Below are 17,997 nucleotides of genomic sequence, written 5' to 3' on the forward strand. Positions count from 1 at the left end.
TAAGAACCACTGACGTCACGTTTAATTCGCTTTTCAAACCGACAGCTAGACTGCGAAAAACTTAATATATTATTGTCTCCCCCAAGTTAAAGTGCTGGTATATTTGTTGCTTACGTCGCTTTTCCGTCTCTTTAGGTTAATCTTGACGGTAAGAATGAAGTACGATTTAGTGAAATAGCTGAAGGGAGATTCGGAAAAGAATACCCAATTATGTAAAAAAAAACAAAAAAAAAACAATCAGTGAATTCAATTGAATAATAAAAAAAATATATTTCCAATTTACAGGAGAGATTAACACCTTACAAGTTGTAACGTAGACGTGGGAAATATACTATATCATAAAGTATGTTATTACATTGATGTAATTAGGCTATTTTAGATAGCTTTTTGCCAATTTTGGCTAATCGCGACAATGAGGATTAGTGGTGATATGATGAAATGTATGAAGGAACACTCACAAGAAACACCCATGCGCATGCTGGGATTCGAATTCGCTCTCTCTTGCACAGAATCACCACCATTCTAAAATTTTATAGTAATAATAAATAGCCAGTGGCGCAACAGCACTTCAGGACCAGGGACTACCTACCGACTGCCGGGCTGTCATATGCCTCAGCAGATAATATAACCATTTACGAGGTGACATGTGGGCAGAATGACTAACCCCAGTCGTCGTTGTAGGTTTTCCATGATGATTCGTAGCTACACAAAACTTGAGAAAAGTTGTTACGCTTCCCTCAGGAGACTCGAAGCAGCGCACGTCCTGTAGTCAGAGCCCAAAGCCTGAGTCCTTAGTCAGCACGGCCACGGTGCCGGACAAAATTTTATACTAAAAATTGTAAAATTCATAATAATGTATTAAAATATTAATGAGAACAAATTTTAACCCGCGACAATCATGATTTTTAGTGTGAACAAAAAAAAGACAATATTTTAATTTTTAAAAATTAATGAACACATTCCAACTTAGTCGTTTTTTGTTGGAAAAAGTTACTTACTGACCTCGAAATGATTGGAAATTCATTCGGAATGCAGATCCTATTCGTATTTTCAAGTCGGCAACTTTAATGAAATTTCTGTTCCAGCTTTTCTCTGGTATGAACCTTCCAATCTTTAATTAAAAATTCACGAAACCGTAATTGACGTCGAGAAATTCCAGAAAACTTCTTGATATTTACATGGCCCTGAGAAACGTGACCGAGGAGACAAAAGCTCTCAAGTTGGAGACTTAAGAAAAATGACACACGCCGGAGACAGCAAGACGCTTCAAGCATGCGGCAAGAAAATGTTTAAAACAACCAAGATAAAAAAAATCTTCCTCCAGCAGTTCTCTATGAAGAAGCACTGTGTATATTTTGCATGATGTGAAAACTTTTACTTCAATTTACTCTTAATTTTTCTCTATTTTTGTTCTCCCCTTTTTTGCATTTACTTAGAAGCCTTTTGTCTATTTTCAATCCCAGTATTTTCCTTGCTTTTCTTTGCTATCGCATTTAGTCTATCATTTTTATCTGCTTCTTTGTAGTCAAGACTATGCTGCCTCTGTTACCAACTTATTTGAAAAAAAAAAAAAAAACACGCTGAAATTCCTGTACCTTACGCCTGATCATGAAAATAAACCCTGTAATGTTCATTTTTTCTTAATGTTTATCGAAATCAACTAAGGTAGGTTCCTATAAGAGTACGCACTTAGTGGTTAAAGTCATATTACGGGAACTTAAACCTACAAACACAAAACAACTGCACCTACTTCTTAAGTAGGATCTTTACTTTCGTATGGAACTAAAAATAAAATTAATGGAAACAAAATATAGGATATACAATTATCTTTTTAAATGTATACAAAATAGTACTCTTAGGGGACTAGTCCTTAAAGAGTACGCAACACGTCCTCTAAAAGTACGCACTTGAAAGTGTTGTGGAACACTGAAAGGCACCCTGTCCTTCATATGAAGAGCAAGCTTCATGCCACCATTGCTCGCAACCTCCACATTGAATCCAGTCTTCTGTAATTGGTTCCCCGTAGATTTCGTGGCATCCTGGGCAGTTGACAACTTCTTGAAGATCTGTAGATGTCGAAGGTACAGCAGCATCAAATTTCAAGGGCTTTTACCCTTTGCAACGCTTGGCTCCTTTACTTTACTTGGCTGCGTACTTTGGAATTATGCACACTCCAATGTTGCTCCATATGGTGATGTCATTATTTCGGATTTCTTTCCACATCTATTGCGCTTCAACTCATGCTTGACTGTGTGCCAAGAAGGACATACTCGTAGGTCAACTTCTGACTGTCTATTGCTGCCGTTGTCACTTAGTCTGTATGTACTTTCAGACACTGCACTAGCATTGGAATTCCTCGGATGCTGAACATCATCCTCATGAGGCTGAATTGTAATATCTGAGCACTGACTAGTGTTCTCCTGGTGCACTGTCACAGCTGGTCGGTTTGTTACTGCTGCAGGTAGGAAATCTTAGTCTGTGAAAATGTCAGGGTTGTATGAATGTATTCCTGTACACTGGAATGCTACTTTCGCCTTTTCAATTGTTGGAATTCGTTCATACGAACAACGAAAGAGGTAGGATATTACATTAACGGTAATACAGCGTCTGTTTGCAGTCCACTTGTCACAGTCAATAGCAAATGCTTTCTTAAGGGGTCCAAGAAACCTCTATCAAGAGGTTGAAGCATGTGACTGGCGTGCGGTGGAAGTGAAAGTAAAATGACGAAATTTACTCTGCACAATAATATAGCACCTATGCGAAACGTGGTTGTCAACAATCAGCAAAACTTGATTTGTTCGCTTGGCTTCAGGAACTTTATAAAGTGTTGCAGCCATTGTATGAAAAGGTCAGTTGTGGTGCATCCTGAGTCTGAAATGAGAAGTAGAGTTCCTTCGGGTGCTTCTTGTACAGTTCCATCCTAAGCCTCTCCCTAGGAAAGATCATGGCAGGGGGAACGTAGATGTCAGTAGGTGACATGCAACATACAATTGTAATGTTTTGTCCCCTTTCACCAGACACCACTTTTTACTACGTAGAAACTGCCCTGTCCCTCAAGAGTACGCATGCAAACTCTTTGGGTACTGTTCAATGCGTACTCTTTGAGAACAACGCCACATTTAATGTTTGGTCCACAGATGGCAGAATCAATCAGACTAGACATGTAAAATCCACACCTGTGTATTCTCAAGGCGTGCACAGATATTTACTATACAGGTCATTGTCTTCCCGTTTTAGCATTATTGGGCAGACGTTATATTCTACAAGCGTAATATTACACTGAAATGGCATTAAAGTACTTACCTGCTAATTACTCAGTCCCTGCCAGCCGCTTGTTACTTCCATCATGCTCATACACAACCTTCCGTACTGCTGCTTGCTAACGTCTAGAAGCTACCATCCCACAATGCTGCGAACGTTGTAAATTAGCACTGCGTACTCTTTCAAGACCGCGTACTCTTATAGGAACCTACCCTATGTGTCGCCCTAGTCGCTTCGACTATTACGAACTTTATAACTCGCACAGACTGATCAGGATGTAAATCTATGACCACTTTCGTTGTTTGAAATAATTTTATTATTTTCTGTTTTTGATACCTTGGTTTATACTTTGATATTTAAATATTGTGACGTTCCTTTCTGATGTTCGCCACTGAATCACTACGTCACTGTAACTACCCAATCTCCTTGTGCGGCGGAGTTATGAGACTCTCCTTAATGTTTGGCTACAATGAGCATTCTCAGGACGTAACGATTTGAAAAATAAATAGCTTCTTGTCATTTACAAATTTAATAACACATTTTACCTTTAAACATTAACTGCAAAATAACAACAATATTCACAAACGCAATCACATATCAATTAAGTTTCGGCTTTTCCTTTAAAACAGTGTTTTTCACAAAATTAACATCATCTCACGCAACTCAACTTACTTTTTCCTTTTCATGCACTGTTGTCCTGGCAACGGAATCAATAAAAGATTAGACAGTTCTACAAATGTTTATAAACCGGAAATGACTTCCGCTTCCGATATTGCGTGTAACAAATATACAGCAAAAATTACAAATTTACATCAACACAAACAACAGTATTGAAACTAACAAATATATCGAACAGATGTCTGTGAAATTAACAGAAAACAAATAAACTATTACATATGGCCAAAATAAACAAGGCGTATCAAGATTACTAATTTAAATTATCGAAAAAGATGTAACTATGTAAAATTGATTGAATTAGGTTAGTTATACGTCGCTTTTCTTCTACTTTTGGTTAATCGCGACGACGAGGATAAGTGATTATATGGATGAAGGGACATTCACACCTACGTCTACCACTCCACCAGTTATTGAAGCTATCAGAGTGCATAATTAAAAAAAGTAGTGGGCAATTTACCGAGCAATACTTGCGCATACAACTGTACCTTCATCGCCTTTTCTAGTACTCTTCACTTTTCCTACACCTAGTTTCAGTCACTTTTCTACCCATTGGGTTAATCGCGGCGTTGAGGATGATTAATTGACATGTGAACGAAGCGACAAAATCTGAAACAGTCCATACCGCGACCAGAGGCTTCAGGTTTCCCCAACCCCTCCGCAAGGGAGAGCAGAACTCTAATTTTCGAACTATTTCTTTTCCAACCGGCACGCTATAGGGTAAAGTAAGTCTGATCAATTGTAAAGCATTCCGAAGAGCTTTACCATTTGCTCACTTCATACTGAAGCGCTGACGAACACACGAGCTTTCAAAAGAAATTGCAGGTTTTCTTCCTCAAATGTGCTCCAAAGCCACTCAACGTCCATGAAATTATGTATTGATCGACCTGAATTTCACAGAAACATCCCTAATGGCTTATATTTACTTCAGTGTTAATAGCCGCCATTTCCTATCTCGCATCTCAGTTTGAAACAACGGACGCACCTAGGGAAGAAACTACATACATTAATCATGGAGCACATTAGCAGTAAATGATACCACTTTCATTTCGAATACTAGCAAAATAAAAAAAATATAATATTGAACCGCCATTTTTTGTTTCTCTAGAACATAAATCATTCTTTATAATGAACTTGTCAATCATCAAACAGTTATTTTGCGGATGATGGATGACATGAAATTAGAAAATTGTACGCTAGAGGAATCTTCAATGATAAGACTCGCTACGTGTCAGGTGTTCATATGCTATTTTAGGGAGGAAAAAATTACCTTTTTCGTCACATTGATGAGAGAACCTTCATAGAAAGAAAGAATGTCCGTGCCTTTGCCGGGTTTCTAATCAAGAACCTCTACGGAGTTCGAGATTATATTGGGAACTGTATTGTCTGGATGTTGTGATTAGCATATTCAAAGCTGCTTTCGATTGGTTAAAAATAATTAAAATTCACTGGCCTTCCCGATGGAGGCACATAGTGGTTCGGATACCACTTTACACTATATATCGAGTCCCGATTAGCCATTCTGTTGATTAAATAAATGTATGATTATTCAAAAGATATTTTAAAATTCTTTAACTAAATATTAATTTAACCGGAATTCAAGTCATTACTTTTATTTAATGACAATAGCACTAAAATTGTAAATGCATTTTAATTTATCCATTAAACTTTTAATTTCTTGGAATTTAACCTACTAAAAATGTATATTTTATGTGTGTACGGATTGAAACGAAATCCCACGTTGTCTCAAGATATTAATTATTTACTAAAATTGCAAGTTGTAAATAAGGAGACCAAAACTAGATTTATATTTCCATCAAACAGCTTAAAACGTGAGACAAACTGAATTAAAACATTCTTTAACTAAGCAATGTTCATTCAAATAAGACATGACATTTCCTAGTCACGACAATCACATAAGCTCTCATTCCATAAACACCATTTTAAAGCATCATTAAGGAAAACATACGTATAGTAGATTTTTACAGTAAAATCCAAATAGCTTTGAAAGTCGACCGAGTTTAAAATGTTTGATAATTCTATTAAAATTGAAATATGTGACGTGACGTTAGTACTAATATATTTCAGTATATTTTGTCCAACATTGGAACAGCCATATGAAATCACATTGAAAATATACACATTGTTCGGTAAATATTTTGTTGGGTTTTATTAAAGTGAACTAATTGCAACCCTAATACATACATTTAATTGCAAATTGGTTATTATTCTCTTCATAACAATTAGTTTATTGTTTGAAATTAATGAAAATGAATGCAGCTTGCAATTATAGTTTCCAAATGATTAAATCACTCATTGTGAAGGTATTGAAATTTCATAATTAGTAATTGTGAGGTAGATGGAAAGTTTTCAGTTGAACACAATATTGATTCCTTTCCTTTGTGAGAGCGCACACGCGAACAACTCGATTGAAGATTCATGTGGAATTATGAGAATGTTCAGATACTGAAAACCAATTTAGTAAGCAAGTGCATAACAACATTATTCGTATTAATCCTCGCGATAAAGCTAATAGGCAGAAAAGCGACGTAAAATAACCATAACAAAGAGATATGCCATGCTCTTACTTTTTTCGAGAAGTCCCGAATGATACATGAAGACAAATGGGGGTGGTATTTGAAAGTCTAGAAATTAAGATAACAACGAATATGGGTCTCGATAATGACCACACGTTACCTGACGGAAAAACAACACTTGATAGATCTCAGATTGTTGCATCACGGGGTTAAATTTAAATATATTTTGTCAGAAACAAAATAATTTATTTTATTTCTAAATAATGCTTGTAAAATTACAGCGATTTTGAGAGAAGCAAATGACGCTTTTTTGGGGGGGGGAGTAGGAGGAAGAAAAGGTGGAACTCCCCTCAAAAACATACCTGGAAATTTGTTGAGCCGGCCTGCACTCACCCAGTACAACCTGCATGTGCATGTGTTAATCCCAGACCACCGTTATCATTTTCACACGCAGCGGTCGCAATCCATTTGTAAGCTGTTATCAGGCTTTTCCACATGTGAGAGTCGCTTGTATTGTTTCACGATTCATGAGACCCGGGGGAATGACAATATTTGACGAATGTTGATGGAGGCAACAATCCCCCGATGTATTTCTGACACGCTTGTTCGTAATGTGTTTAGTCTTCCATGTGCAATGTCAACAACGGCATCTCAAGTGTTCACGTGTCATTTACAGTTCAACTAACGCACAGGGGTAATTCATATATGTAGACCATAAATTTCGCAGAATGAAATGTGGGAAAATTATCTTTGATTCTCATTATACGGATATCATTCATAGGGAATATTTCTGAATGTTCCCAAATGTGGAAAAATGATTCTGTGATGCTCTTTACATGAATAATATTCTTAGGAAATACGTCAGAATGTTGGAATAGTGGGATCTGAAATAATTATATATTTGTATAGTTTTGTTTCAGATTCTTTGCTTCCAAGCAAACAGTTTTCTGTTAACAGTTTCTATACGGGTAGTGCGGCTTAAGGGGTTTTACTTATAATTTATTTTTGATTTGATTTCGATTTCTGTTATTTAGCGTCGCTTTTCTGCCAGTTTTGGCTAATCGGGAAAATTAGGATGAGTGACATGCAATTGATGAAGGAGAACTTACAAAGCAACACGCATGTTCAGACCGGGATTCGAACCTGCTACCCTTAGGGTCGCAGCATTCCGTGTTAAGACAAGTTTCTTTTGTGTACTTAATATTCTTCGCATTCGCTCGACTTGCCCATCTAAACCATTTTTTTCACTACCAACACACAACAGCTACGTTGATGGTAGAGATACTCAAGAACTCGCCACTTGTTTCGTGTCCTCATTGGCGACACTACATTCATTTCATTTATCAGTCCTCCTCACCGTCGCGATTAACTATAATTGTAGTGGAAGTCTTGAAAGATTTGATTTTTGTTTGAATTTTAGTACGTAGCGTCGCTTTTCTGCCACTTTTGTGTAATCGCGACGACGAGGATAAAAATTGACACCAAGAACACTTATGTCCAAGCTGGGGTTCGAAACCGGGGCCCCCACCGACAGCGCGCTATGCTAACCGCTCCGCTACGGTGGAAGCGTTGAAAGAATCGCAGAAGTCATGATGCCTTCGATGATGAATAATTGCTAATTCGCGCAAGTACCCGGCAGAAGTCAAGTCTTTATATGCCAACCGTAGGACCTTCAGTTGCAGTTATGAAACATTCCTTGTATATCTTGTAGATACGATGTTAGATTTGATTGATTTTGTGTATATTACTTTGCTTTTGGCTAATCGCGAAGATGAGGATGAGTGATGCCATAATGAAATTGATGAAAGGATACTCGCAAAGAAAACCTGAGATTCGAACCCGGGACTCCTGGCGCGGTGTGCTAACCACTCCGCCACGGTGGCCGGCGATACGATGTTAGAGTCATGTTATTTTCGGAATATCTCCAGCTGACTGCGCGAATCTATCTAGCGAGCCTACCAACAGTGAGCAAGAGCGTTAGCGATTGATGCTGGGTTGAGATGACCTCAGCCACTCGCTTGTTGATTGGATGTTTCTGGAGTTATTACTCGCTTTCAAGCTGCAAATGTACAACAGCCGTAGATGTTACGAAAATATCACTATATACACACACACACACATATGTACTATCGTGCCTGAGAAAAACACTTATTTGGAGCCAAGATTCAATTGTTTCAATAGAATTATCTTTTTACTATTGCACAACAAGGAAAATATTATTATTTTGTTATGAAATCATCTAAACATACCCTACAATCCTTATAATCTATATTCTGTTTAGGCAGACAATGGTAAAAATCAAGAGGTAAAGTTATTTTTCATGATAGGCTGTGTTAAAGCCGTAGAAACTTCAGGATGTTTTTTCAGTAAGTCTCTGGCAACGGCAATTTTCCTCTTGACTGTACACACACATGGTAATTTCAAGGAAACCAGTTCATCGCATGAGCTCTACACCACCTATGATAGCAAAGCTCGACCACATCAAACTAAATCTTCCTCATTGTACGCCCGTAACATGAAATGGGTGTTGTCAACACAACAAGACAGTGGAGACAAACCTGTGACGTCCGAGTGAAAACTACTACAGAACCGGGTAGGTTGGCAACGTACAGCGACGCTGAATAGGTCGTGCTCTTTAACACACACAAAACAAAATACATCAAATGTATTTGATGCATCAGAAACGATTAGACTGATACACTAAACTGTGCTTTTTGGTCTTGGACAATAATCATGTTTACAGTTTCATGCATTTTTGCATGTCATTTGTAAAGGTAAAGCCGAAGTGCACTATTTGATGCAAGTAATTATTTCTTTCCATGTCGAGATGTACTTTAATCACCAATTGATGATTTTTTATGCACCTTCCTGCATCTTTCTCGCTGATGCACTTATACCGTGTCCCAGCTAACTGTGGAGCAGGACCGCGGATAGCGTCAGAGAAGCGAGAGAAATCGAGTGGCCAGAACGAAGCAGTACACGCTGCTGGGAAGGCAGTCTCTTTCCCCCACTCCAAGCAATTCCGTTCCTCTCACGTGTTCATTGGTGGAGCCGTCTCCTGTCACTACTTGAGCAGAGACTTGATTTCCTTAGTCTGCTCTACAGTTAGCTGGGACAGAGTATAAACATTTGACCTGAGTTACAGTGTTTAGGCATTTTTTGTTGAGCTGATGCATTTTTATTTATCTGATTTGTCGACAGTTATTTTACGTCGTTTTTATTGCTCTTTTCTTTAATCGGGACGATGAGAATGAATAAATAGATGCACCGATAGCCTCATTATTATTATTGTATTTCAATAACAATGCATGGAAACTAAACCATAGTGGTTTGCAGTGCGTTACGCTATTCGCTAGACCACGCAGTGTAAAACTGAATAACACGTGACCATCACTGGCCGTTGACCCTTTGCGATTTAAATCAGTGTCGACAAAGAACAAGTAGCTTACAATGGAATTGTGGGTAAAAAAAATAATTCCATCGTAAACTGCAGGGAGGGAATGATTATCACAACAGATTCTAATTGTTCACTTAAGGAACAATACAAATTCAGCCATTGTTGAAGTAAAGAAACAATCGCTAATTTGCAGGATGGGAGAATAATCAAAATTCCATTGCAACAGAGAAAGAGAGAGAGAGAGAGAGCAATAAAAAAAGACGCCATTTTCCGGTGCTCTGAACGACCTAAGTGCCATCTGGGAACCAGTTCTGCCATTCTTCAAAGAAAACAAGGTAGCAACCATTATTAATTATTTCTCTGAAGTCCAAACCTGTTGAGCGGGACTCCCCGATGGCGTTGTGATAACGTCGTCACCTTGTAGTCAAGGCGTCCCTGGTTTGATTCCTGGTGGAGGCACATAGTGGTTCGGATCACACTTTAAACGGCAGGTCCAGTCCCGATTAGCCTATCTGTGCATAAAAAGAACTCGAAAATTGAAGTCAACGCAAAATTTGGTACACACAATCGTTCTTGCATGATAAAAATAAATTGTAAACATTCATGACGATCTTCCTCTTGCAAACAATGCCGAAGTAGACCAATATATTACTTGTACACTCCTGTTTACACACTTCATGGCACACTTTATGAGGTTGAGCAGTTTAAGTATGTGCCACTTTATCTGAAATGGATTATACAATCGGTGGCCAAGTTAATGGTGGGCAAATTATCACATTTGCTATTTTGGTTATTTTTTATTTTACGTCATATATTTTTTTAAGGAATAAATTTTCACTGATTACAAAGCACAGGCTTTTCTCAGCTTATTGTTTTAATTCTTCAACCTCGCTTTGCGGGAACGGGGTGAATGAATAAAAACAAAATATTAAGGGGCCGTTTACCCACTGTACCCCCTCGAGAATTACTTCGAATTTTCTTATAATCGACAGATTTCAATGTTTTACGTAATGTAAAAGTGGTTCCAGCTTTAGGAAAGCACAAATAACGGAGATATTTGATCCCAAAGAATGGCCCACAAGTTAAAACCTGCAATTTCGGAGTACTTTCGTCGGTTTTTTGTTAGTAAAAACTGTTTGTATGCACACTAAAATAGCGAAAGAACACGTCGAAAATAACTATTAGTACCAATCCTAACCTAACTACGTAAAATTATAGCTGCTGTTGTGGAAAGTCGTTTTGGGTGCTATATTCACTTGCGCGGGAAGTTCTGCTACACGGTAAAGTAACATGCTAAGGTAACAGACGTACTTTACTTCACAAGAACACATTCCCGAGAGCTAAAATCAACTGAAAACATTCATGAACAACAAAATCTTCATATACAATACAAAATATTTCCATTCTCCAGGGAGTACAGAGGGTGTATACAACCGGATAAAAAAAAAAAAACTGCGAAATTACTCTGATTTAATACTTCTGGTGCTGTATTTTTGGATCACATATCTTATTTGTGGTTACAGATTCAGAAAAAGAAACATTTTATATTACATAAAACATAGAAACCTATCAACTAAAGAAGGATTCGACATAATTCTCGAGGGGAGAAACAGTCTGTCAAGGGTCTCGTGGTAACGTCGTAGCCTTGTAAAGGATCCCGGGTTCGATACAGATGGAAGCATATAGTGTTTGTATTGTATGGCCAGTCACATTTAGCTTTTCTGTGCGCTATGACGCCAGAGATTCCGGTTCGAATCCCGGTCTGAGCACGGATGTTCTTTATGACTGTCCTTTAATAAATTCCATCCTCATCTTCGCGATTAGCCATAAGTGGCTAAAAAAAGAGTAAGTAAAATTATCCAAATCCGTCCATGAAAATCGAACTTTTCTATGCATGCAGTGGACTAAAAACACAAAAACTCAAGATGAGTGTTGAACACATGAAAGTGATAGTGGGGGCACACGCAATAACACACATGTGCCTTTCTAAGAATTCAAAGCAAGAACGTAGCGCGACCCTAACCACTCAGCCGCCGAGGGCTTCTATCGTCTCTTTAGGCTAATCGCGATGATCAGATTAAATTCACGAATAAATGTTGATAAAGAATACACCACACTACTCGAATCCAGAACCATCGGAGAACACTTTCGGCCAAGACGACCAGCCTTTTATGAATTTCATAGTCTTGGTAAAAAAAACAAAAGCTATGAAAGAAATTCAACGTAACTTACCTCGGTATCCTGTCGTAGCTGTCCCAACTGTTCAGGCAGTTGTAAGAACTGTACCTGTTTGACGATGTCATGGCTGGAAGTAAGATTAACGCACACACAGGAAGGAACTACTATTTCCCTGTCGTGGAAATACCACGACAATGCTCCGAGGCCATACTATCGCCCCCTGCCCCTCTAGCTCGCCGATTTAATCATTCCCCGCGGCGGCCACAGAAAAAAAACAAAAGAGAAGCTACAAAGCACTGAAGGATTCGACACTCGCGCGCCCTGGCGGCACAACAGGTGAAGTAGCCAAACTGCTACTACCTTCAGCCAGCTACGCGGAGAACTGCACGTGACACTGGGAGTCACGGATTGGGGCAGGCGCTGTTGGCCCGTTCCAGTGAAGTTCTTGCTTTGTCGATAGGGCCGTGTGGCTCTCGCCAGAGTGTGAAATGAGACTTGTCCGTTGAATAGGGTTTATTGCGGAACCAGCGCGTCAATTGTTTCAACAACTTCGCAATGGAACGTTACATATAACTCCCACTTCTTCCGCTGTGCATTCTACATTAAGTTTGCTATTCTGAGAGAAAGTAGCCGACTCACAATGTAGCCACCGAAAGTTCACGGTTCGACTTCGTCTTTTAAGTCCATTTTATACACAGACACGCTATCCGAAGTTGACCTACAACATTAAGTAGGATCTGAACCATTATGTGCCTCCAACGGGCGTTGAACCCGGGACCTCGTCATTACAAAATTGCCACAGATGTTTATAATTTTAATCTAAACAGCGTACTCATGTGGCGATTCGCCTCAAGAGGCAGAACAGCGACACGAAATAATTTAATTTTTGTTATTTAGCGTCGCGTTTTTTCCACTTTTGTCTAATCGGTGGTTGGTTGGTTCATTGATTTGGTTTATTTTACTTCGCTTTTCTGTCACTTCTGAAGATGGGGATGAGTGATGATATGATGAAATTGATGAAAGGACACTCACAAACATCCATGCCGGCCAGGATTCGAACCGGGGACCCCTGGCGTCGTAGCGCGATGTGTTAACCACTCCGCTACGTAGATGAACAATCGCGACGATGGGGATGAGCGATGATATGATGAAATTGATGAAGATACACTCAAGAACATGCCCAGGCCGGAATTCGAATCTTGAACCCTGGCATCGTAGGGCACTACGCTAACCACTACGCCACGGAGGTCGACGACGTAAATTAAGAAAACAACTATGCAAATACAGACCACACTCGGGACTGAACCTATATACATTCCTATTGAACATGTATTGAACCTTGACTGCAAATATCTGGTCCTTTCGGGGATGCAACATACAGTGATTCACATTAATATAGGGCCACGACACATTTTCTGCATTCCCTCACGCTATTTCGAACTCTGAACTTTTAAAATATATAGCTAACACGTAAATGTAAAAAGTAGTAAATATGTTTGAATCTGTTTAACGTTGTAGCCGTTCTTTACTTTAAAAACTCAAAAATACTTAATTCTTATTGAACATTTTTGTGTTTGGGTGTCAAAGAAGAGACCACTTTAATATTCTACATAGTGAATGACTTCTGCTCCTGTTACATATGTATACTCTGTCCCGGGAATTTCAAAAGCAAGCGACCGAAAACAAGTCTCTGCGCAAGTAGAGAGAGAACGGTATTGTGTGGAGGGTGAAGACCAGCTGTTCGCAGCAACGTGTACTGCTTCGCTCCGACCACTCGCTTTATCCATAGCTATCGTGGAGGGAACAGACCCCCCCCCTTAAAAAAATCCCACATAATTGTTGTGAAAAGTAGGAAAAGGCCTCAGTTCATGAAAGATCGTCTGGAAGAGAACAAAAAAAGTTGTGTGAGAGTGTTATTTCCCCAGATACTGTACGCTGAATGTTTCCGGATCAGACGTTAGGACTATGATATGGCGCGCAAGTCTACTTATTTTCTAAAGATATACAACAAAGAGTCAAGTACGGTGGTGGTAATGTAATTATTTGGGCAGCAGGCAGCCAGAACACCGTGAACTCCAAGGATGGTAGCCAACGGCGAGCATCGTGGGACTTCGGCGGCTATTCCCTTGCTTTACAGCGGTCCAGTGGAGGGCGTGGGGGGGGGGGGGGAGGGTGTTGCGTGCGTGTATTCTAACGGTGACAACTCAACGCGCAAAATTACGTACCCGGACGTAAAGCCTATCTTCGATCGTTTATCCTAACAGAGTTGTCAGTCGTAATGAGTAGGACCTACTAACACTTGCCATTGCAGATGGCCTTCGGTAAGTTTCTACACCACCTTAAATCCTGATTCATTCTCTCATGTAAGGGTAGGCACCTTAGGGTGTGTGTGTCTCCCTTCCACGTGGAGGTTTTTCGCACACCGGTATCTAGATGAAGCGTGCAGATTCAAGAGACAGCCGAGGTTTTGCCAGCTTGCTGGATTTTATCCTCGGAAAGCTTCCCCTTCTCTTTCTTCTTGTAGTTCTTTTTCAACTTCTTTCAGTTTCTCCTCCTGGTACAAATCTCTTTCTAGATTTAAACCAGGTCAAATATAATACCCAATGTCCTTGTAGGTGAATAGACACGCTAGAGCATGCCAGCATGGAATGGAGGTCTCCCCAGGGGCCACTTTCAGCTGAGTCTGCATTTGACTCTCAGGGGAGGACTACGCCTAGGCCACAGAACGATCCCAGGGCTATAATGTGCTTGGTGAATGCATTAGTGTCCCTGGTGAGGTCCGACGTCTTTTGGTGTAGTTGCCGCTTGACTACGGTCGGGCACCATTCTTTGCTGCGAGCTCTTTGGGGCAGCATTCCTCTTCTTCTTCTTTTTTTTTAGAAAGAGATCAGATGGCTTCAGTAAGCAGCAACCAGCAGCTTTGCAGCCAACACAGAAGGAAAACAGGGAGAAGTACAAGAGTGCGGAAACGACCTTTGCAGCTGACCCCGCCTGCTTAGACCGAGAAAGACACACTAGGCCGCTGCCTGCCTAGCTAACGCTCAAGAGTATCCCGCGTAGCGTCTGCTTCCTCCGGGAACACGGACCGACTGGCGGCCACGGGGGTGCCACGTATTTTTCACCTTATCTTTTACAGGGAAGCACATGACGTGGAAGGAGATCTGTGATGGGTTACCCGTTAAATGATGACCCAAATAAAATTCGGCCCCTTTACTTCCTCAGTGGGTGGACGTTGCATATTTCATTAAATTAAGTGCAATGTATTCATGAAGACAAAGTATAAATTGTGTCTAATGTCATCCAATTGTTTTGTATTGTGTATGATTGATAAACAAAACAATTATAGTAGGGTAAAACGAGTCAAAAGATGTAATTCTGTAGGTTATGTTTGCTATGAGCAAAGGTTTTTCTATTATCCAGGATGCATTTAAGCGCTTTTTCCACCGATGAATTCTTTGGAGGCTCCAGAAATTAATATGACGGAATATACGAGGGTAAATATAAAACTAAAGGCAGTTTTGTGTTTTCGCAGTAATAAACAAAGACTGGGTGTATCTGACGTCACCAGTGTATACTTAGAGTGACGTGGAAGTATGAGTATCCATCACTGCCCCATTCAGTCGAGTGTCGCGGAGCAAAAAGGTCACACATATGGTCGCACCATTCCACGAATGCACCATCGAGGAATAGCGCCCCGTGGTGCGCTTTCTGTGGTCGGAAGAAGTCAAACGGACATCCACCGTCGGCTGTTAGCGCAGTATGGAGCAAGCACCATGACTCAACGAAAGGTGTATGAAAGTCGAAGTGGACGCCCAAAAACATCCCGCACAGAAGAAAACGTCCAACAGGTGGATACCATTATCAGGCGGTGCTGACGTGGCTTTGCGAGCAACCACCTTCTTCGCGGACGGGATACAGAAACTGATTGCACGATACCAAAAGTACATTGCCGTGCATGGGACATATGTGGAAAAGTGATATGTTTAGTTGTTCTTCTTGAGTGGAAATAAAGATGTTATGTGAAAATTGCCTTTACTTTTTGATTTACCCTCGTAACTGCAAAAATTTTACAACGTTAAAAATGGTGTCGATTTATGTAGGTTTTTTTTGGCGTGGCATAGATTACGAAAGTACATAAAAGACAGATTCAATAGATAAAATGTTCAAAACTCATGAAAAACCTGAAAACTAAAATTAAATATTATGTAGGTACAAAGTAATTATACAAAGTAAGGTCTGAAGCGATAATAATGTGACTAATTCTGCTATTTTCGCTGGTCATTTTAAAGAATGGTAAGCATATAAAATTCAATCTTTTTTTAAAAAAAATCTAAAATTAAATCCTGCAACGTCCACGATTTATATTGACGGCAAACGCAAATTTCAGTTAAAGGTATCATGGAGTATACTAAAACAGTAGTTGCCGCTACGGGCAAAGCAAAACCAAACAGTTTCAAATTTTTGGGAATTTAATTATGTAAAAGCTTACCATACTGCAGAAGATAGCATGTGATATCTTCAGTTTGACGTCTTTGTGGGTGCGTCAAATGAGTGGCAATGAGGACATCAGCTCACAACATGCAGCATTTCCCACCAGAAGGAAGACTGGCAGAAAATGACAGATGAAAATTATTCCGATGACAGGACCCATGCATCCCTTATGCTACTCTTATTAACATTAATACTACAACTACTCCTATTAGGGGAATAAGGGCACAAAAAGGGGACAGAAAAGGTGCACAAGCAACCCCTTCGCAGACCCTCTCCTGGCACAGTCTACGGAAGCAGTGCATAGACACTTACCGCACAATACTTACCCACACAAACTCTGCTACTCAACCTGAACATTCTTATCAATAATTTACAAATAAAAATCGATAAGGCTTTAAAGCAAACATGTTTAAATGCACGAAAAGGTTAAGGAAGAAAACGTCTTCCATTCGTAGGCGAAACACGTTAGCAACAAGTAGCTAATGAAACTTTACATTTATGAACTCCAGAGAGTTAGACCCTTCTCCAGCTAATGAGTTGGCATCACTTGTTCAATCCACAACGTCAAAGGACGAGGGAGAACTCTCAGGAGAAAAGGGCCTTCTAATGTCGACACCGTTCTCCAATCTTATGAAATTAGAGGGGCCGACTTCTTCTCCTGCTATTAATACGTAATTTCCTATGACGAAGCAAAAGCAGGGGAGATGTCAAGCCTTCTTTCTACGTCACGCTGTCTTTCTTTCTCGTTAGCAACGTAAGAGATTCTCCTCCGTAGCGAAAAACTAGATGAAGAAACTAAACTAGCAATAATTTTAGAGCATAATTTGGAGTACAAGATTCCTATTACATTTTAAAAATATAATGCATACATTAGGAATCGAATCGGGGCAATGTCGCACACATTTTGACTTGTACGTTTGCCGTTAAGTATAGAGCTTTAAGCTGAAATTGTTATAGCAGATTTTGGATACATCTTGTTTTGCATTTAATAAAAGTCGAACCACAAGTTTGAAGACGGAGGAAGAGAACCTGCTATTCACAATCATGCGAAGAGCTGAAGTTCTGCTCCATTTTCCTAAACTACATTGTTGAAGATTAGGAAACAAAAAATTCAGCAGTTATAAGGCGTCACTTGAATTAAAAGTTTGAGTCGTGTAAAAGGGGAATAGGGGTCGAAATGAGGCAAAGCCACCAATTTGTGCCTAGATACCTTGGACCGTTGATCTGGTATTGCGTTTTAAGTAAAATCGCTGAAAGCGTTTCAAGATGGTGGACGAAAAGTAGATTTTTTTTTCCAATTGGAGGATTCCAAATTCTTCTGATATTTTCCAATCTTTCTCTAGTTTAGACATATTTCGAGATTGAGAAACATGTTCTACAGGAATTTGTAGATTTTTTCCTATTGGAGGATTCCAAATTCTTCTGACATTTTCCAATCTTTCTCTAGTCTAGACATAT

At 39.6% G+C, this 17,997-nt stretch overlaps 1 protein-coding gene across 11 annotated transcripts in view; it reads right to left on the minus strand.

Annotated features, from left to right (window-relative positions):
* SLO2 (slowpoke 2) overlaps nt 1-17,997 on the minus strand; it is a 388,893-nt gene that overhangs the window by 187,084 nt on the left and 183,812 nt on the right. The window contains exon 1 of one of the 11 annotated variants that reach the window (XM_083135596.1): nt 12,103-12,389. The exons of the other annotated variants lie outside the window; for them this stretch is intronic. Coding sequence (XP_082991722.1) covers nt 12,103-12,173 — 71 coding nt within the window. The 5' untranslated portion in view covers nt 12,174-12,389. Of the gene's footprint in view, nt 1-12,102; nt 12,390-17,997 lie in introns of those variants that run through there. 11 annotated transcript variants of the gene reach the window in all.

This window comes from Lepisma saccharinum, chromosome 14, assembly GCF_977018435.1.
Source record: "Lepisma saccharinum chromosome 14, izLepSacc3.1, whole genome shotgun sequence".
NCBI classification, from domain to species: domain Eukaryota; kingdom Metazoa; phylum Arthropoda; class Insecta; order Zygentoma; family Lepismatidae; genus Lepisma; species Lepisma saccharinum.